The sequence below is a fragment of the Arachis hypogaea genome, chromosome 20, assembly GCF_003086295.3.
Source record: "Arachis hypogaea cultivar Tifrunner chromosome 20, arahy.Tifrunner.gnm2.J5K5, whole genome shotgun sequence".
Classification (NCBI taxonomy): domain Eukaryota; kingdom Viridiplantae; phylum Streptophyta; class Magnoliopsida; order Fabales; family Fabaceae; genus Arachis; species Arachis hypogaea.
This window is the reverse complement of record NC_092055.1, coordinates 4,952,858-4,980,453: the sequence shown is the minus strand read 5'-3', so window position 1 is coordinate 4,980,453 and position 27,596 is coordinate 4,952,858. Positions and strand designations below refer to the sequence as shown.

Sequence of the window (27,596 nt, the reverse complement as noted above, 5' to 3'; positions counted from 1 at the left end):
TGGACAAATACGTCGAGACCCGGAAAGGCAGAGGAGGAAACTCGGACAGGGTAGAACATAAGCAGCCAATGGCCGACAACAAAAAAGAGAGGACGACTCCTGATCCACCAAGAGGAGTCATCAACCATATATCAGGGGGATTCGCAGGTGGAGGAGAAACAAGCTCGGCCAGGAAGCGAAGCTATAGAGCAATGCTGGCAATCGAAGGAACTATACAACCAAAGAAGAACAAAGAACCAGATGCCACAATATCCTTCAACCAAGCAGACTTCAAATCGGCAAGCCCTAACCTCGACGATCCCGTGGTAATTTCAATCCAGGTCGGAGAACTGTTGGTAAGAAAGACATTGTTAGATCCAGGTAGTAGTGCAGATGTTTTATTTTACTCTACTTTTACAAAGATGAAATTATCAGAAAAATTAATACAACCCTCCTCCGGAGAGCTAATTGGGTTCTCCGGAGAGAGAGTCCCCATCATGGGACACATATGGCTAAAGACCACAATGGGAGAAATCCCTATGTCAAAGTCAATTGATATTCAATACCTAATAGTAAACTGCTACAGCCCTTACAATATTATACTTGGGAGACCCGCCCTGAATGTATTCAGGGAAGTGGTGTCCACATTACATTTGTGTGTCAAGTTTCCAGTGCAGGGAAACAAGATCGCTACGGTGTATGCCGACCATCAAGAAGCTCGGCAATGCTATAATGCTGGCCTAAAATCAATACAAACAAAACAGGAAGCTCGGTCCCAGGTTCAAGCAATCCACACGTCCGCCAACACAGCGACACTAGCCGATCTAGACCCAAGGGAAGACCTTGGCGAAAGACCTCGGCCAATGGACAATCTTCAACAAGTAACACTAACAGCAGACGACAAACAATGCACATATGTCGGAGAGGCATTAGAAGGGGAAGACCGAGCAAGACTCATTCACATATTGCGTCAGAACGCCGACCTTTTTGCATGGACACCAGATGACATGCCCGGAATCAATCCAGAAGTCATCTGCCACAAGCTAGCAATCGACAAAACAATCCGACCAGTTGCACAGAAGAAAAGGAACCTCGGAGAAGAGAAAAAACAAGCAGCACTCGAAGAAACTCAGAAACTCCTCAATGCAGGTTTCATCAGAGAGATTCGCTTCACCACATGGTTGTCCAACGTGGTAATGGTAAGGAAGAACTCAGGTAAATGGCGCATGTGCGTCGACTTTACAAATTTAAATAAAGCTTGCCCTAAAGATGCATACCCATTGCCTTGCATTGACAAATTAGTTGATAACGCCTCTGGTTTCAAAGCTTTGAGTTTTATGGATGCATACTCTGGCTATAACCAGATTCTAATGCACCCAGAAGACCAAAGTAAAACAGCTTTTATAACAGAACATGGGAACTTTTGTTACAAGGTAATGCCCTTTGGCCTAAAGAATGCAGGTGCAACATACCAAAGGCTGATGGACAAAGTATTCCAACAGCAGATAGGCCGCAATATGGAGGTCTATGTAGACGACATGGTAGCAAAAACACCTATGCAGGGGTCACACTGTGACGACCTAGTAGAAATCTTCAAACAACTCCGAGCATATAACATGAGACTCAATCCAGACAAATGCGCGTTCGGAGTACAAGGAGGGAAGTATCTCTATCTTAATCTCACCTCCACTTTTAACCCAAACATTAGAACCCAGCACTTCAACAGACTCCTTATCACTAAACTGAGAAACATAACCCCTAACCTTAGTATCAACCCAACTATAGCGATCACCCCCAACAGCCTCAACCTTCTCTTCTTCCATGGAAAGACCAAAAACAAAAATAAGATAGGGAGAGGGAAGAAGAACGCAAATCAGCACTCACCTTTTTTGCTCATTCTCTCCAAATTGCAGAAATCACCAACACAGAAAAAGAGACAATGAGAAACAAAGGCAAACAAGTTTATTGCAAGGAAGCAGTTACATATGAAACGTTGCCCTTTAATCAAAACCATCAAAAACCCACGATCAGCAATCTGCAAATCAGACGGTCAGGGGTTCCTTGGAACGCGCAAGCACAATCAAATCAATCACTCATGAGGGCGCGAAAAATCAGAGTAAACATTTAATGCATTTAATGCTACAAGAAACGCTTCAAAACCAACACCCCACTAAGACGAGCTTGGGGGCTCCAGGGACCACATATGAGACATAGTCAGCAACTGAGGATTCAACACTCTTGGTCCAAAAGCTCGCCTTAGTCTTGTCCGTACCAAGGCAAGCTTGGGGGCTATGATACGTCACCCTTATCCTCGGTTGCACAAAAAGCTCGGCACGTGAGCCAATAATCTCGGCCCCGCATCAGTCACCCGAAATACTCGGTGAGCAAATCTCTGAGGCTGGCGACACAGTAAACAAGCTCGGAACAAGAGCAGATAAGCTCAACCACACCCGTCCGAATAAAAAGACACGTGCATCATAAAGCTCGGTCCCGTATCAGCCGTCCGAAAATCTCGGCACGTGATCAGGACCGAAGCAGCATCACCCAATTAAAAATAAGAAACGTGCCTAGATAGTTTATAGCACCAAAACAGAATATCATAACTAACCTATAAACTAGGACTTATCCACTAACGGGCAAAAGCCAACTCCTATAAAACCTAGCTAATATGCTCGGCTAGGGCTCAGGTTCTATCACTCTTATTCTCTCACTCTTTCTCTCTTAACTCACTCACCGTGAATCACTACTGACTTGAGCGTCGGAGTATCTTGTGCAGGTATTCCCGCCGTTGTGTTTGACTTCCGGCTGACGTCAAGCTCTTCCTCCTCGGTGTCAACTCACTCGGAAGCGCTTAAGCTCAGCCTCCCTAGTGTTCGGACGAACCATGTATAATATTGGAAGTGTCTGTGTTTTTTCTTTTTTTTAAATGTATTTATGATTATAATTTTTTTTTTGCACTCATATGTTTGATTTGAGAGTTTTAATGTTAACCTAATTTGGATGTGTCAATACTTAATTTTGGATGTGTTTATGTTGTTCATTATATTCTTATGTACATATATAAGTTTTTTTACATGAGTTTTGGATGTGTTGATAAAATATTTAGAGTGTATTCTTGTGTATTTGAGTTTAATTTTTTCTGTATTCAATATGTAATTTAGAACTACAATGACAATAATTTAGATGTGTTAATACATAATTTTGAATATGTTGTTCATTTAATTTTAGATGTATTTTTGACATGAGTTTTGAATATTTTGAATAAAAAAATAATTGAAGTGAGTTTAATTGATTTTAAAAACTTCACTAATTTTTTAAAAATTTGTACACGAAAAGTTATTATGAGTATTATGGTTTGGTTTGCAAAATTCTTTTTTTAATTGTAAGTGGTTACAAATTTTACGGTGACAAGTATTTAAAATAAAAGTGGTTCCTTAAAAATAGAAAATATGATTAATTAAAAAATTAAAATAATAAAATATTAAATTTAGAGGCTAAATAAAGACTAAATTTTGTTCTACAAGTAGCATTTTCTTAATAGAAGAATGCTAGGGGCCAGTAACTTTTGTGATTTGTAGCCATCAAATAGCCATCAATGATGGTTTTAATGGTGTGAGATTGGTTTGAGATTTCATCCAATGGCTCACTTTTCTTTTATAGTTATATGCTGGACAGAATTTAACAAAGTTGCTGACCCCTAGACTTATTATTCCTAGTATTATATTGAAAAATGCTACTTGTACAATAAAATTCAGCCTTTATTCAGCCTTTAAATTTAATATTTTATTATTTTAATTTTTTAATTATTTATATTTCCTATTTTTAAGAAATTAATTTTATTTTGAATACTTATCACCGTAAAATTTGTAACCACTTGCAATACATTAATTTTTTGCAAACTAAACCAAAAAATTCGTAACAACTTGTTGTGTACTAATTTTTAAAAAATTAGTGAAGTTTTCAAAATCAATTAAACTCATTCAATTATTTCTTTTATTCAAAACTCATGTTAAAAACACATCTAAAATTAAATAAACAACATAAACACATTCAAACTTATTTATGAACACATCTAAATTATTGTCATTATAGTTCTAAATTACATATTGAACACAGAAAAAATTAAACTCAAATACACATCTAAAATTATAAGAATGCACTCTAAATATTTTATCAACACATCCAAAACTCATGTAAAATATATATATATATATATATATATATATATATATATATATATATATATATATATATATATATATATATATATATATATATATAAAAGAACATAATGAACAACATAAACACATCCAAAATTAAGTATTGACACATCTAAATTAGGTTAACATTACAACTCTCAAATCAAACATGAGTGCAAAAAAAAATTATCATCACAAATACATTTAAAAAAATAGAACTTTTTATTAAGCGGAAAAAAAAAAGGATAACATATCTTCATGAATGAACTCAACCAAATTTTTTTAGAATTTTGCAAATAGAAATACCAGGACAGAAGGAGTGCGACGTGGGGGAGAAAACAGGGAAGGCGCGGGAGAAGGGGGCGGTTGTGCATGGCGCGAGGGAGGAGACGTAGAGAAGCCGATTGATGGAGGAGGCACGGGGTGTGCGCAGGGGAAGTGCGCGTCGCGGGAGGAGCGCATCACCGAATGAGGAGATCGTCACAAAGGAGTGCGCAATGCGGGAGAAGACGAAAGCGGCCATATATGAGGAAAGGGAGGCGCTGCAGCTTTGGATCTTTACGGAGCGAAGATTTTACTAGTGATTTATGATGGTTTAAGATTTATTTTAAAATTTTAAATTCAAAATTTTGAATTCTAACTAATTTGATTTTTGGATGTGTATTTAAATTGTAATATATTAATAATTAAATATATTAAATTTGAAACAAAAATTTAAAATTTAAATTTAAATTTAAATTTCAGTTTGATTTAGTTTGTATTTTAAATATGTATTTAATTTTAAAAAGAAACTAAATTTATTTATAATTTGTTTTTAAATTATTATAATAAAAGACTGAATATTGTACAAATTTTAAAGGATAGCTAATTGAATTGTATTATATTCAGTTGTGATTATAGTCCTTCCACACTATCACAAAGGAAGCTATCCGCAGTTCCGTGACCGTGAGGGTGTGTTCATACTAAGCATCTCCATAATCATGATGATGAGCGGCACTTATATGTTGAATTTGATTTCAGATTTTTCTCTCTTAAGATTCGCTTACATACACGGACAAATCTAAAAATTTTAATATAAAAATTTTAGATAATTTTTTTATTTTATAAAAATAATTAATATATAATTATTAGAGTTAATTTTTTAAAAGATTTATAAAAAATATATATATATAAAATTATAAATTTTTTTTATCATTTTATTTTTAATATTACATAAAGAAATATAACAATATCATTAATACATTACAAAATTATAAAATACCAATAAATTATAGTGTGTTTAGTTAAAAATTATCACATATTTTATTAATTAAAATTAATTATTTTAAAAATTTTAAAAAATTTAAAAATAAATTATAAATTATTAATTGTTTGAAAGATACAATACCCTTATAAAATACAAGATATAAGATATTTTTATAAATTTTTTCTTTTAACAACGTAAATTTAAAAAAAAAGAATATTTTTTACAAAAAAAATCTAAAGTGCATAATGTGATTACTAAAATATAACTATGTAAATAATTATTAATATAATAATATAAATATCAAATATGTTAATATAAAAAAATAAATAATTTTTTAAAAATAAATATAAAAATTATTATATAAAAATTAATTTAAAAAGTATAAAAATTTGAAAGTATGATATTAAATTAATTAAATAAAAAATATTAGTGAATTAAATAATTAAGGCATAAATCTATTATATAATAAAAAATAATATATATAAAATTATTAAATTATATAATTTTTTTAAATTTTAGACGAGTCGAGGCTATTACCCACTCCCTCTAGATCCGTCCCTACCTAAATAGCTTTCCATACACATATGCCAATAGTTGTTGGCAAGAGGTGAACTGTTTTCCTTTGTCTCTTCAAAGGTTAAAACTCACATGTATGTAATTTTTTTATAATAGACAACAATTAGATAATAATTTAGTCGAATTTATTAAATTATTTAATAATTTTTAAATATTAAATTTAAATAAAAATAATTGTACATAAATTTTTACTCTTTAAAAAACATTGCAAAATTATAACCTGATGAATTTGTTGGATAAAAAAAAATGCAACAATTGGCCAACGAAAAAGATAACATTTTAAAATTTAGAAGCTGCATATCTAAACTCTAAAAACTATATTTCCCAAATTTATGTTTGTTCATCAATTATTTTTATCGTTTAACTAAATTTAATTCTAATGTATGCGTTTATACTTTGAATTTAATTTTAATGCGATAAAATATAAAATAGTTATTCAATTATATAATGTCATATTAATAAAAATAATTATATTTTATATTAATTATATAAATAATTATAAAAGAAATATAATTATATATTGTGTAAAATATTTTACACAATTAATATATTAAAATTAATTAAATTCGTATACTTTATATAGTATTTTAAATAATAAATTTAAAAATTAATTATTTTTACTGATATAATAATATTAATTAATTATTTGTGTAAAACTTTTTTATCCAACCTACGACAAAAAGTCAATTTTAATTGGCTGTCAAAAATATATTTAAAGTAAGAATATTTTTTTTCTTGAAGCAACGCAAGCACTTATTTCATCATTGGTTCATCTGAAATTACAGTAATGATAACGGTAATGTTAGGTAGATAAAAAAAAACAAATAAAATTTATCTTATTTAATATTAATTAATTGTTGTAATAATTAATAAATATTAAATAAAATAAATTATTCTTTGGTTATTAAACATTTTCCAATGATAACATATACAAATACTGATGTAATAATACTAATTATAATTAGTTGTGTAAAACTTTTTTACGCAACCTACGAAAAGTCAATTTTAATTGGTTGTCAAAAATATATTTAAAGTAAGAATATTTTTTTCTTGAAGCTAATTAATGCAAGAACTTATTTCATCATCGGTTCACCTGAAATTACAGCAATGATAACATATACAACATATTCTTCGTATGCATGAGATACATGGATCATATTACACACATCCATCAAATTATTAATAAGTGGTTGAGATGTTTAATCTGCAACAAGCTCGATCTTGATGCCGCTAATATGAACTTTACCCTTCCCATACCTTGGAACCAACGTAACCATAATCTTATCATCATCTTCTGCTTCCAAATCTTCCAACAAATCCGTCAACCCTAACCTCAAAACAGTTTTGATCTTCTTGTTCTTGTGCTTGTGAGAGTGAGGCACACTCACAAAGCTTCCAGCAAACTCCGTATTGTTGGGCCCCACAACCTTGTCATCTTCATCGTTGATAAACACATCAAACTTCACCGGTACACTCCGATCAAACTCGATCCCTTCGATCACCAAAACTTCTTCTTCCTCCTCCTTCTCCTTCTTACTCCTCGACTTCTTCGGCCTCTTCACCATAGTACTCACAACGGAATCCAAAACCAACGGAAACTTGGCATTTCTCGAAGCCTCTGTGGCCAAAGCCGCGCCAACACCAAAACGTTGTGCGACCTTTTTCGCCTTAAGCCCACGCCGTGGCGTGGGCTTAGCATTCAGCCAAGGGATGTCTACGTCTTGGTAGACATACCCAAGATTTTTAGAGTCAAGACAATCCTTGACTCTAACACGGACAAGGTTTTTGTTGTCGTCGTAGAACAAAAACCCTGACTCTAACCAATCAGGGTCGGTAAAATCCTTTCTTTTTCCTCCGAGCGATTTCCACACTGACCACATCCTATCCACGTTGGAATGGTGGCAATAGAATATAGGATCTCTCGCAGCCGAATAGAATGTCCCCATGTCCTCGCCGTTAGGCTGGTTGATATCTCCTGTCCACAAATGGACAGGACCATGGGGAACATTCTCCAATGATCCCAAACCAGGATCAGGATCGTCGCCGGCGCGGTAAGGGTTTCCAAGGAAGAGTCTAGAAGTCTTTCCATTGGAAACAACTTGCCTATACATTATGGAGAGGTTGGAGGAAACTTGGCCTTTGGAATTAGGGTCCTCAATATTGAAATCTAGGTCAACTAGAGTTGGTGGTTGATGAGTAGGGTTTCTAAGCTTGTCATAAAGAGGAGATTTGGAGTCAGCATAAATGGAAGGTAGTTGCATGCCACGTGGAGCATCCCAGTTCCAAAAGGGTAGGGTAAAGGTAGGATCATCGATCAAGCTTGCCAAGATTCTCTCATGGAAGTAAAGGTACCAACGGTGAAAAGGAAAGAAGAGCCATGAGTTGTGGACTTGGAGATCAAGATCCGGGAACCCTACTTGGTGATATGCACCATCACAATAAGCACAATGGATATTGGCTTGTTGGGTGAAATTTCTTGGATCATCGGATGGTAACGCTTTCATAAGGTCAACGGCTTTTTTGTACTTTGCCAAATACTCATCGTTGACCAAATGTGCTGCTGGTCTTACCCTTAAGGGTGGGTTTGAAGGAAGCTTGAAATCTATGATCTTTGTGTTAATTGGAGGACAACAATTGGTGGGTTTTGCACCATTGGGTAGGTCAGGTGCACCGCACGTGCTTAGATCTGGTGGTGATATAGGAGCAGCATAGGCAAAAGGGTTGTTGTTACCACTTAGGGTATAATAAGCACCACAAAGCCCTCCTAACCCTATTAGAACATTTCTTCTAGGTGTTTCTGACGATGATGATGATGATTCATTGTTGGTGTTTTGGTTATTACTACTACTACTATTGCATGCAATTCTATTAGGAACTTGTTGGTGTTTTGGATTTCTAGTAGAGACATTATTGATGGTGGATACGAAGGAGGAGGGTGAAGAGATAGTAAATGACATGTTTAATTTCTTAATGTATGTGTGTGTGTGTGTGTGTTTCTAATTAGAGTTTTCTCATTCCTTTTATAATAACTAGAGCTTGCATTGCATTGTGTGAGGAAATTTCTAAAGTAGTTTGCGTGTGGTTCGAAGTTTCCATAATGCAATTCTAAATTGAACACTCACACCGTCACACACATAAGTATAACTAACTTTGTATGTAGTTGAAACTTGATTTTAGTTAATATAAAGGTGAAAATTCAGGTGAAGTCGACTTCAACTGTTAGATGAAAATTTAGTCAAATAAGTCAAATCATCTCACGACTTTTAGGTATCAACTTCACGTGAAGTCGACTGCACCTGAGTTTTTACCTAATATGAATCATGAATAATGCACGTTATTTGATATGTATTTTTATTAATATTTATATCGGAAGTCAATATATATCTCTATTATGAAGATCTTTCAGCCATCTAATTCCACGTACGTAACCATATATATATATATTGCACATGTTCTATGTAATTTTCTTTTACGATATATGGGAAATTATATTGACTAATCCCTTGGGATAAAAGTATAAAACCAAAATTTCAACTCCACATACATTTTTTCTTGTCAATCTTTCAACCACATTTTTGTACTAATGACACGCCATAATTTCTTTGCAATAAAAAGTCTAGGCGTGATATCTGCTATCTTTGACAGAACTGATCAAATTATTTGCAATTAACTGCTTTATTTAAGACCATTATTCAAATTAGTATGCATTCAACGTTAACATGATGATGATGACTATACTAAAGCATGCAATTTAATGAGTAATTAACATGACTTTAAGTCTATGATGAAAATCGAGTTTAATTGGTTAAGGATTCAAAGTTGCAAATGCAGTAACATGAATAATAAGACATCATACCTAATTGTCATATTATTTAATTAATTTTTTTATAAAGAGACCACTTCTATAAAGATATTGAAAAAAAAAATACCACTCTCAAACTTTCTATATACTCTAATAGGTAACTAAATACACTTTATGCAAGGATGTCATATTATTTAATTAATTTTTTGATAAGGAGACACTTTGATAAAGATACTAAAAATATTTTTTTTAAAGACATTTATATGTGTCGTAATATTATTGGACATCTTTATTAAATCGATTAATAATTTATTTTTAATAAGCCAGAACAAACTCGGCTTATTATAGCAATAATAATAAACATAATTGTCCACACTATAATTATTAGACCCGATTTAATCCGACCGATTTACACAATTTAAACCGAATCATGTTTAAATCTTTTTTGATAAAAAGACAAATATATTCCTGATATTTGTTTTAAAAAAACTAAAAAAAAATGATCCAGTGGATTATGTAAATTGGTCGATTCGACCGAATATGATAACAATTAGATTTATTATTATTGTTATAAAAAAATCGATTTTATTCTAGTTTGTTAAAAAATTTAAAAATAACCAATTTATTAATACATCTAATAACAATATGACCCATAAGTATATTTATAAAAAGACGTTTTACACGTCTTTACTGATCATCCTCCTTTTAATAATTAGTATTAGAGAATAGTTCAGTTCAATTTCAACTTTATTGTTTTTTTCGTGCACAAATTTAACTTTTTTTCTTCTTTCGTTTTTCTCGGTATTATCTATGAAAACTTAGTCCACCATATTAATTCCTGAAACGTATAATTCATTGCCTATATGTCTATAACGAAAATTGAGTTAAATTGAGTAACTAGATTGGTCCCTCATCTTGGTTTTTAATTTTACACTTATTTTCAATTTATCTTATAACAAATACATAAACGATTATATGTTTATAACCCGGTTCATTTTTGTTTAAAAAATTTGATTCACCAATTATACTATGCTCTCGTTCTCTACTTTCTCATAAACAAAATAAGAAATATTAATACACCAACACTTTAGAAAAAAAAAATAAAAAATCGACTACTATTAATTTAAATACAAGATAAACACACATAAAAATGGTTAGAATTTAAAATTTAAAGTTTAGATCTAAAATTTATCATTTTTCTATCAAAATTAAATTAAGGGTATTCACATATGGACTAGTTCTTCGTACCCAAACATATTTTTTGAATTTGAATTTATTATTTTTATTCATATAAGTTTTGGATTGAGTTCAATCGGATAGATTTAGATTAATTTAAAAGGTAATATTTTATAATTAAAATATATATTTTATGTTAAAATTAATAATAAAATATTGTATTTATATAATTTAATTAATATTTTTTATTAATTTATTATATATAATTTACAGTATTACATACGCTAATTATATATTAAATCAATCTAATTTAACTCTAATTTATTTTGAATTAATTCAAAATCGAAAAGTTCAGATAAAATATCTTATAATGGAGTCTAGATCTAACCAAACTGTCCTAACCCACAATTAAAAAAATATATTTAAAAATATGAAATAAAATATATTATTAAATTTATTAACCCTAAGCGGACATGCATGTAAATGAATAATCTAATAAAGTCTAAACAGTTCCTTTAAAAAAAAAGTCTAAACAGATGTGATCATAGTGTGTGGCCAGAAAAAAAAATAACCAGAAAAGTTTGACAAGCAACTTTTTATGTGTTGAGACCTCACTTATGTTTTGGCGAGGAATTAAGGTTGCTTGTCGGCTTCAACTTTCTCTTTCTCTACTTTGATTTGCGCCTCTCTAAACTCGTTTTCAGGCCAATTGCTAGCTAGCACTACACACAAGTTACTATATTACTAGTATTTTGTCCGTAATAATGCTATTTAGAAATATAAATATTTAAAATTGTATTAATTTTATCCTGATATTATAGAATTACATTTTTTTATAAAAAAATTTAAGGGATTAAAATTCTCATCAACTAAAAAGATAAAAATCTTTGTAGATAAAAAATATCAAATAATAAATTTTTTAGTTATTATTTTTATGTGAAAGACTTTAATCTTTTACTAATAATTAATTTTAATATTTATTATCTAAAATTTAAACAAATTTAATATGTATATTTTTATATTTAATTAGGTATTAAGTTTATTACATAAATAAAAATAATTAATTTTTATACTTGTTAGTTAAAAATAATATTTTTCTTTTTTTTATATAAAAATACAATTAGATATTAATATAAAAAATTTATGTTAATAGTTATAAAATTAATTTAAAATTAATTTTTTAAATAATTGAATCTTGATTTTAATTATTAATCATAATATTAGTATTTTGTCTAAATTATATGTAATAAATATTTAAAAAAAGAAAAATATAAATATAAATTAAAAAGATAAATAATAAAATTTAAAATTAAATAAAAAAACTAAAAAAATATATAATAATAATATATTTTTTATAATTTTATGAATTTATTTAAATTATATTATTTTATTAATTTTATTTTTTTATATAATAGAAAAATAGAAAAAGATAGAGAATGAGAGAAAAAAAGACAAAAAGATAAAGAAGAAGACAGAAAGTTTATTAATTTTAAAAAAATTTATTTTAATTATAAAAAATATTTCGTAACACATTTTAGTTTGTCAAATTAGTAATATAATTTATAAGTTATGTATAGAATAAAAAGGATAAAAAAAAGGAAAGAGGTAAAAAAGAAGATGAAAAGAAATTTATTAATTTTTTAAAAATTATTTCATCTCAATTTTAACGAAAAAGTATTATGTGATATATTTTTATTGTTAAATCAATAATATAATATAATTATATTATTTTAATATTTTAATATTTAATTTTAATTTAATTACAATAAAAATATTATATTATATATTTTAATCGTCAAATTTATAATTAATTATGAATAATAATATATAAAAAAATAAAATGAGTAAAAAAACAAAAAAAATAATTCTTTAATTAAAAATTAATTTTAATTATAATAAAAATAATAAAAAAGTCTAGGAGGCCAACAACTTTTCTAAATTTTGGCCAGCATGTAACCAGCAAAGAAAAGTGAGTCATTGGATGAAATCTCACACTAATTTCACACTATTAAAATCATCATTGATAGCTATTTGATGATTACAAATCACAAAAGTTACTGGCCCCTAATACTCTTCTAAGATAATATATAATATATTTTAATTATAAAATTAATAATATATCATTCGTTAATAATGCATCATAATAATCAAGAAATTTTTTTCCATGAGTCTGAAACGAATATTTATTGTGTTTCTGTAAGTTCAGTTGTGACGAAATGATGATATCATATACATATGAAGGAACACATACCATTCAATATCAATTAAAAGTCAATACCATCGATCACATACTTATTCAAGGGGCTTTCCTTTTTTTCAAGAGCTATTTGAAATAAAAGAATAATTTACTTTTGATGCACGTAAAATGTTTTTAAAAAATATCATAATAGATAATGAATTATTCCTAAAATCTGAAATTAAGAGTTTTTATTAGAAAACAACATATTAATTAATAATACGTTTAATTAATAAAATGACGGATAATGCCTATTAATTTACTAGTAGTAGTAGTACATATATATAATTAATTTGTCACACAAAATTGAATAGAGATAATTTATATTTTGAGATAAAATAAATAAACCAACCCTGTTATCAGAATATCTATTAGGTTAACTAATCTTAGACGAGAATAAATTATACTACTAAATTTAAGTCTCTTAGCTTAAAAGCTTAAATTTAAAATGTACAAATGGTCTTGTTTTGAACTCCGACATTTATTTAACCAGATTAATAAATTAACCACCAAATCGATTCATTTTGATTGTGTATAAATGGTCTTTAATAATATACTTTGAATTCTTCTATGTTTAACAGAAAAGTAAAACAATACGACATTAGGGTTTTTCTTTTTGCTCATGATGGAAGTTGAAAAGTACCATCAGCAAACAATCGAGAAGTTTTGTTTTTATGATAAATAAATAAAAGATAACAAGAACACAAGGATTTAAACTGAATAAAAAAAAAAAAGAGAAAATTTCATTCTCCTCTCTTGTAAAATGTTAAAATGACACTTTTTTTTTTCTTCTATTTTATAAATGTACATTTCTTTTCCTTTTAACTTTTAAAAAATCTCTTCTTTAATTCATTTTTTAAAAAAAATAAATGATTTTTTGAAAAAATACCCATTAATAAAAATTTTATTTTTTATCATTAAATTTTGCTTACCAAAATACCCTTTAATAAATTATATTTTTACCAAAATATTTTAGAAAAATTAATAATTAAATTATTTTTTTCTAAGATACCTATCCTTCAATAATTTTTTAATTATTAAATTATAATTTTACTAAAATTTTTGTTAACAATTATTTTTATATTTACTATTAATTTTTTGATATCAATATATATTATTTTAACATTAAATAAAAAAATCTTACCACTGTTAATATGTATATATAACATTTAATATATATTGATATTGAAAAATAATCTTACTAAAATTTTTTATTTAATGTTAAAATAATATATATAGATATCGAAAAATTAATAGTAAAATATAAAAAAATTGTTAATGAAAATTTTGGTAAAATTATAATTTAATAATTAAAAAATTATTGAAGGGTATTTTAGAAAAAAATAATATAATTATTAAATTTTTTTAAAAATACTATTTAATCAATAAAAAAATAATTTATTAAAAGATATTTTGGTAAGAAAAATTTAATGATAAAAAATAAAATTTTTGTTAATAGATATTTTTTTAAAAAATATTTTTTTTTTCTTAAAAAATGGATAAAGTTAGCATTAGTTAATACAAAAAGTTTAAAATGAATTAAAGATGAGGTTTTTTAAAAGTTAGAAGGGAGGAAAATGTACATTTATAAAATAGAGAGGAGATGAGTGTTATTTTAACATCTCGCAGAAGATGGGGGAATTTTCGAATAGATTGAAATTGAGTACAAAAAGAATAAGGAAAAGTCTAGAGGGCCAGCAACTTTGTTAAATTCTGGCCATTATGTAACCAGCAAAGAAAAGTGAGTCATTGGATGAAAGTTCACACCAATCTCACACCATTAAAACCATCATTGATGGCTATTTGATGGCTACAAATTACAAAAGTTGCTGGCCCCTAGCATTCCTCAAAGAATAATTTTATTCTCTACCCAATTTCTTGACGCAACAAAGAAGGGACTCTTCAACCTAATTTGTTAACATCATAGTTTGGAAATTAAATCGAAGGGACTCCTCAATCTTCTACGTAATTTTTTAATGCAATAAAAGAGGAACTCCTTAGCTTCAATTCTCTACACTATAGTTTCATCACTAGGGGGGTTTTGTTTAGGGATGGCAACGGGTCCCCATGGAGGCGGGGACATGCCCCCCGCCCCCCGCCCCCGTCTCCATTATCCGTCCCCGTCCCCGCTCCGTCCCCGTAACGGGTAACGGGGGCCCCGTATCCGCCGGGGACCCGGGTCTCCGCGGATATCCACGGATTTTTATAAAAAATAATAAAAATTAAAAAAAATTAGAAAAAAATTAAAAAAATAGTGTATTGTATATAATTTAATATTTTACTTTCATCAATATCTACTTCAATATTATGAATTACATGTATAGCACTCAAATGCTTAACCAAAAATTCAAAATCAGTAAAATAATAAAAATTTCAGAATAATTATAACAAATGCTTATCCAAATCACAGTAATTATAACAGAAAAAGCAAACAAAGATAATGAAGATGATAACAAATGCTTAATTATAATCATATAAATTATACTTAACCTAACTCAATAATTATAACAAATACTTAACAAAATCATAGTACACACAAATGGGGTATTCTAGTCTTTTTACATAAACGGAGTTTAAACGGGTCTCCACGGGGCGGGGACCTCTATCCCCGTCCCCGCCCCGTTTAATATACGGGGCCCCGTCCCCCGTCCCCGCGGGTACAAAATCGTCCCCATATCCGCCCCGTGACGGGTAAATCCCCGCGGATACCCGCCCCGTTGGGGATTTTTGCCATCCCTAGTTTTGTTGATAAAAAAAATTGGACATTAATTGAAAAAAATTTTCGTTTTTGCACAGGACATAGCGGGTGATGATTTTTAATAAGTACTACAGTTTTGTTGCTTTGTTGGGCCTCTACCCATTTCATACTTTCCTTTGGGCCTTAATTAACCCTTGTTTCATGCTCAAGTTTCATGGGAAAGATGGAACGCAATTTTTTGTTTTTTGAAAAAAAAAAAAATTTCCTGAAGAAACACTTTCCCTGTAGGGTTATTAATTTATGTTTATCAAGGGTATATTAGTAACAAAAGTTTTAAAATTTTATTTACTTTAATAAATACATAGCAAATCAAATATTAAAAATTTAAATTATATATTTTTTCTAAAAAAATTTAATTATTGATAATATTAACATCTATTCTAAAGGTATATATTAAAATTATTATCGATAGAAGTATTGCAAATTTTTACTTTAATAAATACATATTAAATATATTAAAAAATTATATTTTATGTAAATTTTTATAAGCTAGGTACCATATATGATTCTATGAATGTGCCTTTGATTGATGCATATTCCAATTTCTAAGAGTAAGTGCGCCTCATTAGCTAATGGGAAAAGAATGAAGAAGCAGCATAAGTTGCCTCTAAAAATGAAATTACTACTTTGTACACTCTCATTTTCGACCAAGCAAAATCCATTATCATTGCACTTTATTTTAGCAAAAAAAAACAAAGATGAGTTGTCGTTAATTAAGTTGACTTAGCTTGTTTATAGTAGTTGATAGTGAAATTGTTGCGCATTGAATCAATTCAATAAGCTTGAGAAGGAAATTGGAATGCTATATATTTTAGTTTTCCCTTGTAGTTAACTTTTGATGATCGCATAAATAATGAAGATATTTGGATTAATAAAAAAAATGCGGTAAAGTACTTTAATTTACAATGTATTTCGTTCTGATTTTTAACTAAAACGAGAACTTTAGTGAAGTTATAAAGTTTAATATCATTAATTTTTCAAACAATTTTTAGCATATTGTCAATTTTCATTATGAAATTGTTCTAATTTAGAACAATCACATAACTACATAAGTAATAGAATTTCAAACCCCACTCCTTTTAAAAAGCAAAAATGGCTAAAAAGAAGGGTTTAAAAATTAAAAGGGATTCACATCTTGTTTTGAACTTGTTTTAAAAAATTTTATCGTTCTTAATTAGTACACCTAAAATCCTACTCTAGAACTCTAAGCATCGAGTATAAAGTGTTTTTAAATAATCAAATATGACTTTTAATAATGTAATGTCAAACTTGATAAGATTTTGCTATTTGTCCTTCTATATGAATCCTTAATGCATGTTATATGCATATGTATGAGTAACATCACCATCACTTTATTTATTTATTTATTTCACTTTTTGTTGGGGTGTGTCATGTGTGGGATTTTATCCAAGAAATATCAAAATTAGCTTCGCATAAGGACTTGAATATGTCAATTCCATATATGGTCTAAGTAGTGTGCATAGCAAAAGTGATCACTAGGTTTGGTTTCCAATAAGCCACTATTAAAAATAATAAAATTTAAAAATATTATACATAAGGTGTCCAGAACCAAAGAATTTGGCCTTCCATGACATGGACCATCATTTTCATATGTTCTTTCCATTGGCTATATAGCCGAAAACTCATATTAGTTAACCATTCCAAACTACTCATTATTATTACTTATTATGATTATTGTTAAGGCGTGCTTGCTTTCAACAGGCTGGGAAGATTGCTTGGATCTACAAAAGTACCACTAAGAAAAATCGGATACTTATAAATGTCAGAAAATTCCTCTGAATAGAACTTAAATTTAATTTTTTTTTCTCGAGAGACATTTATAAAGGTTCAAATCTTCAAAAAAATTCTTAAAAAAATCGTATACTTTACCACTTTTAAACTTCTCAATCTTGGGTTCTTTCGCCTATAATAATAATAATAATAATAATAATAATAATAATAATAATAATAATAATAATAGCGAATATAAGGATAAGGAACGAAGTATAAGGATGGGAACAAAACACCCTGTGTCTTGTGATTGCTGTCCTAACTAATAATGTATCTTGTACTTGCTAGTAAGGGTCTATTCGAATTATAATTCATCACAGAAGACAAAACCTGGATGAGTTATATATGAGACTCCAAAAAATACCTCACAAATGTAAAAGTTATTCCGAAACTCAAGTTATTAATAATTCAAAAAAGAGAATAAGAGTGAGATGTGTTCTATTTTTTAATTTGCTTTATCCTATATAGTAACTGTTTTTTAATATTTTCGGTTATTAAGATATTAGTGAGAACGTGTGTGGGTTACAATGCGATTATATTTAAAGTTTTAATGTCTGTTTTTACTATTTTTCCGAGCTATTAGGAGTAATGTGTGAAAAATTTTGTATATTTTACTTTAATGATTATATCTATTTGTTTGACTTGTTTTTCGAGTCATGTCACAGTTATCGAGTAATACGGAATGGATCAAGTAGTAACGATCGAGTTATAGGTATAGCGGTTGAGTTATACGTAACGTAAGTGGTAGCTGTTTATGAGTCATGAAAATCCTAACGTTCTTTTAATTTAATTTCTAAATTATATCTTGTAGAGGCCAAGTTATAGTGTCCATATCACATCATAAATTAAAAATCTAAAAATGTTGCATATGCGTAATAAATAGTCTATAAATTAATTGTTATATTTTTATTTTTTTATGTACACATAATATAATTGAAATAAGCAAATCTAAATTAGAGCATATGGGGGGTACTTATTGTTTATTTTTAGGGGGGTGCTGTCGTTGTATTAATTTCAATTTATTTATGCATTGTTTTTTGTGTGTTAGATTAGTGTTATAACGCTATGTTATCCTCGCTATCTAAATGCTTTGTACGAAATATTAACTTTTTGTGGAAAAAAAAAATGGACAAAAATACACATAAATTTTCACACAATAGACCAATATACACTCTATTTTAATAAGTCAAGTATAAATACCACTATCAAATTCCGTTAGTCATTTCTACCTTTCTATCACCTAAGTAACTATTCAGGTAATAGTGGCTATCAAGTGGCACGTTATTTGTCATGGTGGTTCTCTACATTATGTAATCCCATTTTATAATGTTCAATTTTTTATTAATCCCATCAATTGTTTGCAGCATCTTCTTTATCCTTCCATTTGCTTTCTTCTATATAATTCCATTTGCTTTTTTTACTATTCTCCTAAATTTTTCTTCTTTTTTTTTCGGCATCAACAACTTTATTAGCCAAAATAAAATAATTACACCTCAATTTAACCTTCTGCATTCATGAATTCGAGAACATTTCACATAAATTGCATAGCATTTATCATCATAAACAAAACAAAAATTCATCATAATAGACAACGAAAAAACAATCTCCTTGAGTTCCATTCTATCACAAACTCAAACATCATTGCATCAAATTTATACAAACACTTATCGTTGTTGTAGTCAAACTTCTTTCTATTTTTTGGCGCAGAAGAAGAGTCACCACAAGCACTTACACAAATTTAGGGTATATTCCTTCTTGGTTGATATTATGACATTTTGATTGGTTAGGGTTTACAAATCTTCAATATGAACTGACGCGAAGAAGAATTTAAAAAATTTCATTTTAATATTTAATCTTTTATTTATTTTTATTTATTAAATCCAAGTCACACATTGTACAAAGCCATCGTAACAAATAATGTGCTATCTGACCATCATTATTACCAAAAAAGTTATTCAGATGACAGAAGAATAGAAATGATTAAAAAAACTTGATATTAATATGTACACATAACTGATTAAAATATTAAAATGTATATTAGATTATTATGTGAAAATTCATATATACTTTTGTCCTCTCGTAAAATTTAGATTATATGGAATTCCATACACTTTTTTTAAATAACAACGTGCTTCAAGAATCGGAATAGATTTGAGTATTCTTTTTCTTATAATTCATATTTTTCAATACATAAATAGACCAAGCTAATTTGGCTTTGCTGTTGAAGATTTCAAAGGCATTTTTTAAAAGAAAGCACTTAGGATTTTTCTTCTTTTATTTAAAACATTTTCAACAAAAGATGTACAACAGTAAAATTCTGCAAAATATTAGAATGAAATTTGTTTCAACAAATTCATAGAATCAAAATAAATGACGTGATAATTGAGAGAGTCATAATTGAGAGCATATATATAACTTCTTATAATAGATAACTAATTTCCTAATAAAAACTACAAATGACTAATATAATTATTTTATTGAAACCAATCTTGATTCTCCCTCAACCTAAGAAGTCAAAGAAGAAAAGACCCTAGGTCTGCTACTTTCATGAAATATGGAAAATAATGCACTATTATTTTGCTTCTGAAGTACCTATTCCGTAACAGTGAATCATTCTATTATCTTAATTCTTCATTATCATACATGAGTTTCACGTGGTGCATTTTAAGACATTTTAGACGGGTGACACTCTAAGCTGACTTGAGTCCAAGTTAATTCAACAGCTAATTGACAATCGATATTTCAATTCAGCATTTTTAATTTGTTAGACTTCGTATTAGAGTTTGCTTCTTTGATGTGGATCTAGAAGTAACTAATAGAGTACCTATTATTAGACTTTTTTTTTTTTTTACCAAAGATAGGAGACTCGAACCCGCAACCTCTTAATTGAGTATGGGGAGACTATGCCATTTGAGCTATAACTCATTGGCACCTATTATTAGACATTGACCCCCCAAAATTGATCGGAATCAGAAATTGATTTGAGATCCAAAGAGATTGAAATTGACTTTTTGATAATGCAACAGGTCAAGATGCCTAAACAATACCAAAATCTATTTGGTAACAACATTTGAGACTTCATGGGATTATACATGAACTTGCACACCTTCTTGATGCAATGTGACCTCTAGTTTTGTGATTGTCATATTACAGGACCCACCACTACTAACCTAATAAGATTCAGTTCATCCATTAGAATATTGCTGTAAGTTGAAAGTTTTAGGCCTTGTTTGGAACCAGTAGCATAAGAAGACAGGCCATAGACAATTCATTATGTCGTGTTTCATAGGGGTCTTGGGGAAGAATTAGGATAATGTTATGGTGCATTGTACCTTTCAATGAAGAGTGAAGATTACTCGTTTTATAATAGAAAAAAATCGTCTACAAATTTAGTTAGAATCTTCACTCTTCGCCGAAGAGTTCCCAAAGAATTAACACGGATGAAGAGACAGAGAGAAATCCATCCTAGCCATTGTAAGGGTAGTAATAGCAATTTTCACCCAAATCATGCCTGGGGGGTTATTATAGACGAGATATACTGTAAAGGAGAGTCAGCAAAGAAGTCAATGTTCAGAACATATCTCAAAATAATGTGGATTCGAGTCCTTTCTAGTTTCTATTGCTATGAACACTCTTTTCATAAGCACAGACATATACTCTGACCTTGGTTGACTGACCAATATTAAAGCCACCTAAACTTTGTCAATACCCATAAAAGAAGGGACAAGACACCATAATCAATACCCAGAATTCTTGGCGGAAGAACTTCTAAGATTGCTTGGAATCTTTTCTCACTCTGCTCTTAGAATATTCTAATGACGAGAGAAAAATTACAAGAGTTGATAACAAGGCTATACTAAATGTAATGACAAAGACTAGGTTAGAATGTGCCTTTTTCCCAGAAGGAATTCTCCAAAGAACGTCAGCTTCATACATAACATCAGCATCATTGTTGGTCAATTTGAAGAAATAATTTTGATTTTCTGACCTTTCCTTTGTGCTGCAGCGCACCAGAATATCAGGCATACCAAGTTCAACTGTGGAGTAGCCACTTTCATTTAGAGGCTGCAATAGAAGGAGAAGGAAGGAAAGAAAATTAGGCAACACAAGAATAGTCTAATATTCAAAGAAAACTAATTTTTGTTCTTTTCCATGTTACAACTACGAAGATGTTAGAAGTTTTAAGACTACTAGTAAAATTAAATTATCCTGATGAATAGATATCCTATTGATTATTAATGACTAAGTAGATACTGTCACCTCATTTCATCCAATAACTCATTATTTCTATTGAAGATTTCCACAAATATTTTCTGACTCAATAGCATTTCTCATTTTCAGATGGGGTTAAATTCCACTTGGACAATAAATATTTTGAAATTTTATTTGTGCTTCCAGAACTTTCAAAACAAGAAAGGATGCCATTGCCACTCGACACTACTAGAACCGATAACAGTAGAGTATTACCACATATCAGGGAGCCTCATGCAACAAAAGGGGGGCAATCCCCCCCCCCAAAAACTTCAAATTTTCTTTATAAGTTGCGTACAAATTTTAGTTTACCCCCTTAAAAATTTTATTTTACTCTCTATTGCAAAATTAATTTTTGGCCCCTCCCTAAAAATTCAACCTAGCTCCACCCCTGCGCCGTATATAGCACCAGTGAATAACAGAAGCAAATAGAAAAAAATGACTTTCCCATCTTTATATCATAGCGAATGCAAGACTATACTATAAGCTTTTATTTTTTAAAACATTAGATTAAAAAATATATAACTACACGGAGCTAATTGAAAATGGCACTAAAAAAGAAGAGTAATTGAACTTAATAGCCTCTTACTTGATAGCGCGCATGCAATGGAAGCTCAATCTTGATATCAGTTGGCTCTAGAAATTTATTTGGGTCAACAACCAAATGTATTTCAACAGCAGAACGATTAGACAAGAAGGAAGGAAGTTCCAGATTTGTATCACCAAAGACATCAACATCATTGAAGACTGCAAGGAAAGAAAAAAGTTCATTGGCATGAAAAAATGAGATAGTCCTTTTTTTTGTGTCTAAAACTTAGGTTTTTTTTAAAAAAAGTGATAGTCCTGAAACTATGAATTTCTTTTCCTTTTTATTCTGAAGCATGTAAAGTACATACCACCACGCTGAACAAGTCGCTGTAGTTCAAATGGATCAGCAAAAACCCCGGTAGGTAGTCTTTCAATAATTATGAAGTCACACGAGGAGCTTAGAAGTTGGGACGAAGACTCTAATTGCTGAGATTGAAATTTTAGTAACGTAGACACATGACGATGAGAACCTTCGCCAATAAGATCTCGCTTCAGAACTGACAATCTTGGCACAAAATCATGGTTTTCTGGAAGCACTTGACACAAACCAACATTGTCTTCTTGAGATATAAAATTATCAAAAACTGAATCATGTAATTCTATGTGCCTGTCAAAATAAGATTGCATCACAAATTTCTTGACGGGATGAAAGGTTCTTTCATTTCCACTGTTGAAGTTTGAATTTGCAGAATCCACAATCTAGAATTGCAAAACACGATTTGCCAAAATTAAAAGAAAATAAGGGCATGATGTGGATGTCTATATGAGCACGAGCATGATTGCATTGAATTCTTTCATGTGTGTATCAAAGATAATAATCGTAAAATTTGATTATTGCTTTTGTCTTTCAGAAGTGACTTGGGCTAGAATTCTCCAAAATGAGAATTCTTATACTGAAAAAATTAAAAAAAAATTGTTTACATTTGTATAAATATATTGCATTGAGTGTAGATCCCATTCCTTGATTTACAAGATTCTCACTTTAAAGGGTTCAAAAGTACAAAACCAAGAAGGTAATAGACCAAGCACAACTGACAGATCTGTATAGGTATGATCTAAAATTCTAAATTGCACTAAACAAACATGTAATGTATTTTTTATTTTGATAGGAAAATAAATACTATTGGATAGAGAAGAGAGTAAGAGACAAATTAACTAAGAGGATATGAGATAGCTTACAGGAGATGATATAAATGAACTCCACACCAACAAATATATACACAGTCCAATAAATTGCCTCCAAGTCTTCATGGAGAAACTGAGTAACACCACAAATTTGAAACAGGTGAAAGATTAGAGAATCACTAACTAAATGATCAATGAATCACATATGCCATTTGTTTTCAGCTCCTGCATCATAGTTCATAGATGACAACTTGGCCAATTGAAAAAACAAACTAATGTTCCTTCTTTTTCACCCAAAAGAAAAGGCAATAATCATGCTAATAATCATTTTTTTTCCGGCGAAATTACTGGGATATCTATTTAAGGCTAGTTAACTATGAAATATAGGCAGTGTTTGTGCAGTCAAAGCACAACACCATTTGCATTTTCTAAAATAAATCATTGAAATTCTGATTGTTTAACGAGTGCTTAAAAGTTGTATCAGACATTTACTGGATATAATAAAAGGGGTGCGCATATACACAGAGAAGAGCTCACATGGAAAGAGACCTTACCTGTACGCGTGAGTAAACCACCAAAAAGTTTCACTTAAGATCTTTGGAGTTACTACAGCACCAGCTAATTGAGAATTAAGATGAGACACAATCCTCTACAACAGAATTGTATGTCTTTGGCCACATCAACACTGAAGAAGCAGTAGGTTTATTTTCTGTTTAACTTTTCCAATCAGGACCTTGAACAGAACTGCAATAAATAAATAAATAAAATTATAAACACAAACAAAAGGATAAAGAGCATGAAGGATAAGAAACCCTCAAAGTTTCCTAAAATACTTCAAACTTTTCTTAAAACGTCGTAAAGTGAAATTAGTTAATCAAAAATCCAAGTTCCTTTTAAATCCATTAAAACTCCTTCAAATTTGCTTATTTGATCAACTTCCAAAACATAATTATTTTCATCTTTAAATTGACTTTAAAACCTAATTCGTTCCTAAAATAATTTACATTCAAAATATAACAATTTTCTTAATAAAAGAATTCAAACCTATTTCATATATCCGTAATTCAATTCAAGGCATAATTCATTCTTTTTAAAACTTCGTTTCAAATAAAGTCTCGAATTTTATAAAAAAATCGGCAGCATCTCCCCTAAAACTTGGACTTTGCCACCTTTTCCGGGTCCTAACAAAACCAATCATCAACTCTTTCCAGCAGGTTCAAGACCAAATCAGTTTCCAATAAAACAAAAACTCAACTTTCAGATTATCAAAAATCATTCAAATCAACCAATCCAGAAATCTCCAATTTATCAAAATCAGACATTGTTTCAATCAAACAGGCAACCATATTTGTCCAAGATAAAATCAGACAATTCACAAGACAAGACTCACATAACCACCAGAAATACATTTCGCACAACATATCTATTCATAACAATTTCCAATTTAAATAAAATTAGTTTGTATAAAAAGCCCCTACCTGGCTACCTCAATACGTTGAAATCACAACCCAAACTCGCTAACTGACTCCTTTCGTATCCACCCGAATCGACTGCAATCAAAACCTCAGCTCCAAACCGCTTTCTCAGCCACCACAACGACTCTAATCGCAACATATAGTAACCGAGATTAACTCTCATAACAACTAATGCTACAACACCTCAACGTATAACAGAGCAGTATCTAGAGGGCTTTCAGATTGGAATGCTTACCGAACGAAGAAGGAACGGCTGAACCGAAACAGCGGCGGTCTCCGAACCGGTTCGGCGGCAGCCCAGCAGCCACTTCAAGCGGCAGCGGCGACCCGGGCTCCGGCAATGGTGACTGAAACCCACATACAGAGACGATAAAGCTTCCGGAATCTTAAACGAATGAAAACCAAATTCAAAACCCTTACCGGCAGAGTTTTCCGGCGACGGCAGAAACAGCCAGAAGCTTCGTCGGTGGTCCCGGAAGTCACAGAACCACTCCCGGCGGTCAGAGTCACGGAGACGCAGCTCCCTTCTCCGGCAGTAACACCTGCGGCGGCTTGAACCCTTTCCTGACGGCGGCAGTTCCGACGGAGGCAGCGCCGTCGACGCGAACGGCGGCTGGGCGCGGTGGTTGGACTCCCAACTCAGCCTCAGATCTCTCTCTCTCTCGTCTGCTCTGCTCCCGAACTCTCTCCTGGCAGAACCCCTACGGACGGCGACGGCGGAACGGTGGCGGTCAGTGGCGCGACGGCGGCGACTGGACGCAGCTCCTCCGTCTCGCGTCTTCTTCTCTCCCAGCGTCGCTCAGTCTCGGCCTTCCTCCTCGACGCGACGCGGCGGTGGTCTTCCCTGGACGACGGTGGCGGCGCGACAGTCCCGAGCAACGCGGCGGCAAATCGGCGAGGACGAGCTCCCTTAGCTCGCGTGAGGCAGCTGCTCCCTCGAGCCTTCCTCTGGACTCAGCTCGACAGCAATGGCCTCGACAGCTACATACATGTGCAGTGGAAAAATAAATTAATAAGCTTTATTTTATTTTTTTAAATTATTATAATTATGCATTATTCATTAAATATTATTTATAATATAATTATAATATTTTAATATAATTATAATAAAGATATTTTTTTAAAATAAATTTAAAAGAGAAAATAGTACTTTTATTTTAGAAGAAAAATGAATTTATGAAAAATTGACACTTCATTTTTATTAGTTGATAATGTATTAAATATTGATTTTATATAATTATAATAAAGATATTTTTTTAAATTAGTATGAGTTAAATGTTAATTGTAATATAATTATAATAAAGATATTTTTCTAAAATAAATTTAGAAGAGAAAATAGTGATTTTATTTTAGAGGAAAAATGAATTCATAAGAAATTGACACCTCACTTTTATTAGTTGGAGGAAAAATTCAGTTTTAGTATATTTCTCGTTATTATATATTTTTCTCTAATCATATATCCACTACTGTTTTCTTTCCTTCGTTTTAGCCTTCTCAGTCATTCTATTAGATGTAGTTGATAATTATTGAAATTCTTTGATTAACATAAGAGAAAAATATATTATTATATGATAGAATTAATAGGATAATTCACGTTATTAAATCAAACTCTATCTAATATTACATAAATCACCCAAAATGAATAACGTTACTTGAATCACCCATAACAGATTTATATATAAATCAAAACAGATAGGCTAGATTTATGTTTGTACATAAATCGAAACAGCCATGTTCCAATTATATATGCTCCTAGTAAATCTAACGAGGCTGTTTCGATTTATATGTAAATGCAATGTTACCTAGTAAATCTAATTGAACCGTTTCGATTTATGCATGCAACCGTATGTGTAGTAAATCTACACCCACTGTTTCGATTTATTTTAAATCATGTTGTTTTGATTTATTCAGGAGTTAAACGATATAAATCATGTATTTACCTAAGTCATTAGGATATTACAAATTTTTATAATACTCCTAACATATTTTAAATCATTTTTTTAAATTGTTTTGCATGGAATAAATTTTTTTTCTAGTATAACTTAAATAAATTTATTAAAAAAATTTGTTAAAAAATGTATTTATTCAAATTTCAAATACAATATTCTTTTACATAATTAATAATTTAAAAATTAAAACAATTATTTTATTTCATGCGAAACAATTAAAAAAATTAAATTTAAATATAAATATTTATACATATACTCAAATTTTAAATAAAATATTTTATGTAATCAATAATAATTTAAAAATTAAAAAAAATTATTTTATTCCTCCATTAGCTCGCGTGCGACAGCTGCTCCCTCGAGCCTTCCTCTGGACTCAGCTCGACAGCAATGGCCTCCACGGCGACGGCGAGGTAGGCGCGGTGTTCTTCTCCCTCTTCGATCAGAC

General features: G+C 30.4%; 2 protein-coding genes across 2 annotated transcripts; both read right to left on the bottom strand.

The window, feature by feature from the left end:
• Positions 1 to 7,060: 7,060 nt before the first annotated feature.
• On the bottom strand, positions 7,061 to 9,000 carry LOC112784584 (polyphenol oxidase, chloroplastic). The gene has a single exon (XM_025827848.2). It carries the CDS (start codon positions 8,955 to 8,957, stop codon positions 7,200 to 7,202), a length of 1,758 nt encoding a protein of 585 aa, XP_025683633.1. The 5' UTR covers positions 8,958 to 9,000; the 3' UTR covers positions 7,061 to 7,199.
• A 12,322-nt stretch (positions 9,001 to 21,322) lies between these two features.
• Positions 21,323 to 26,246, bottom strand: LOC112783147 (uncharacterized). The gene is made up of 8 exons (XM_025825940.3): positions 25,623 to 26,246; positions 25,438 to 25,549; positions 25,206 to 25,328; positions 24,282 to 24,471; positions 23,782 to 23,860; positions 22,911 to 23,301; positions 22,604 to 22,761; positions 21,323 to 21,828 (listed from the first exon to the last, which is right to left on the bottom strand). Exons 5-8 carry the CDS (start codon positions 23,851 to 23,853, stop codon positions 21,532 to 21,534), a joined length of 918 nt encoding a protein of 305 aa, XP_025681725.1. The 5' UTR covers positions 23,854 to 23,860; positions 24,282 to 24,471; positions 25,206 to 25,328; positions 25,438 to 25,549; positions 25,623 to 26,246; the 3' UTR covers positions 21,323 to 21,531.
• Positions 26,247 to 27,596: the final 1,350 nt, after the last annotated feature.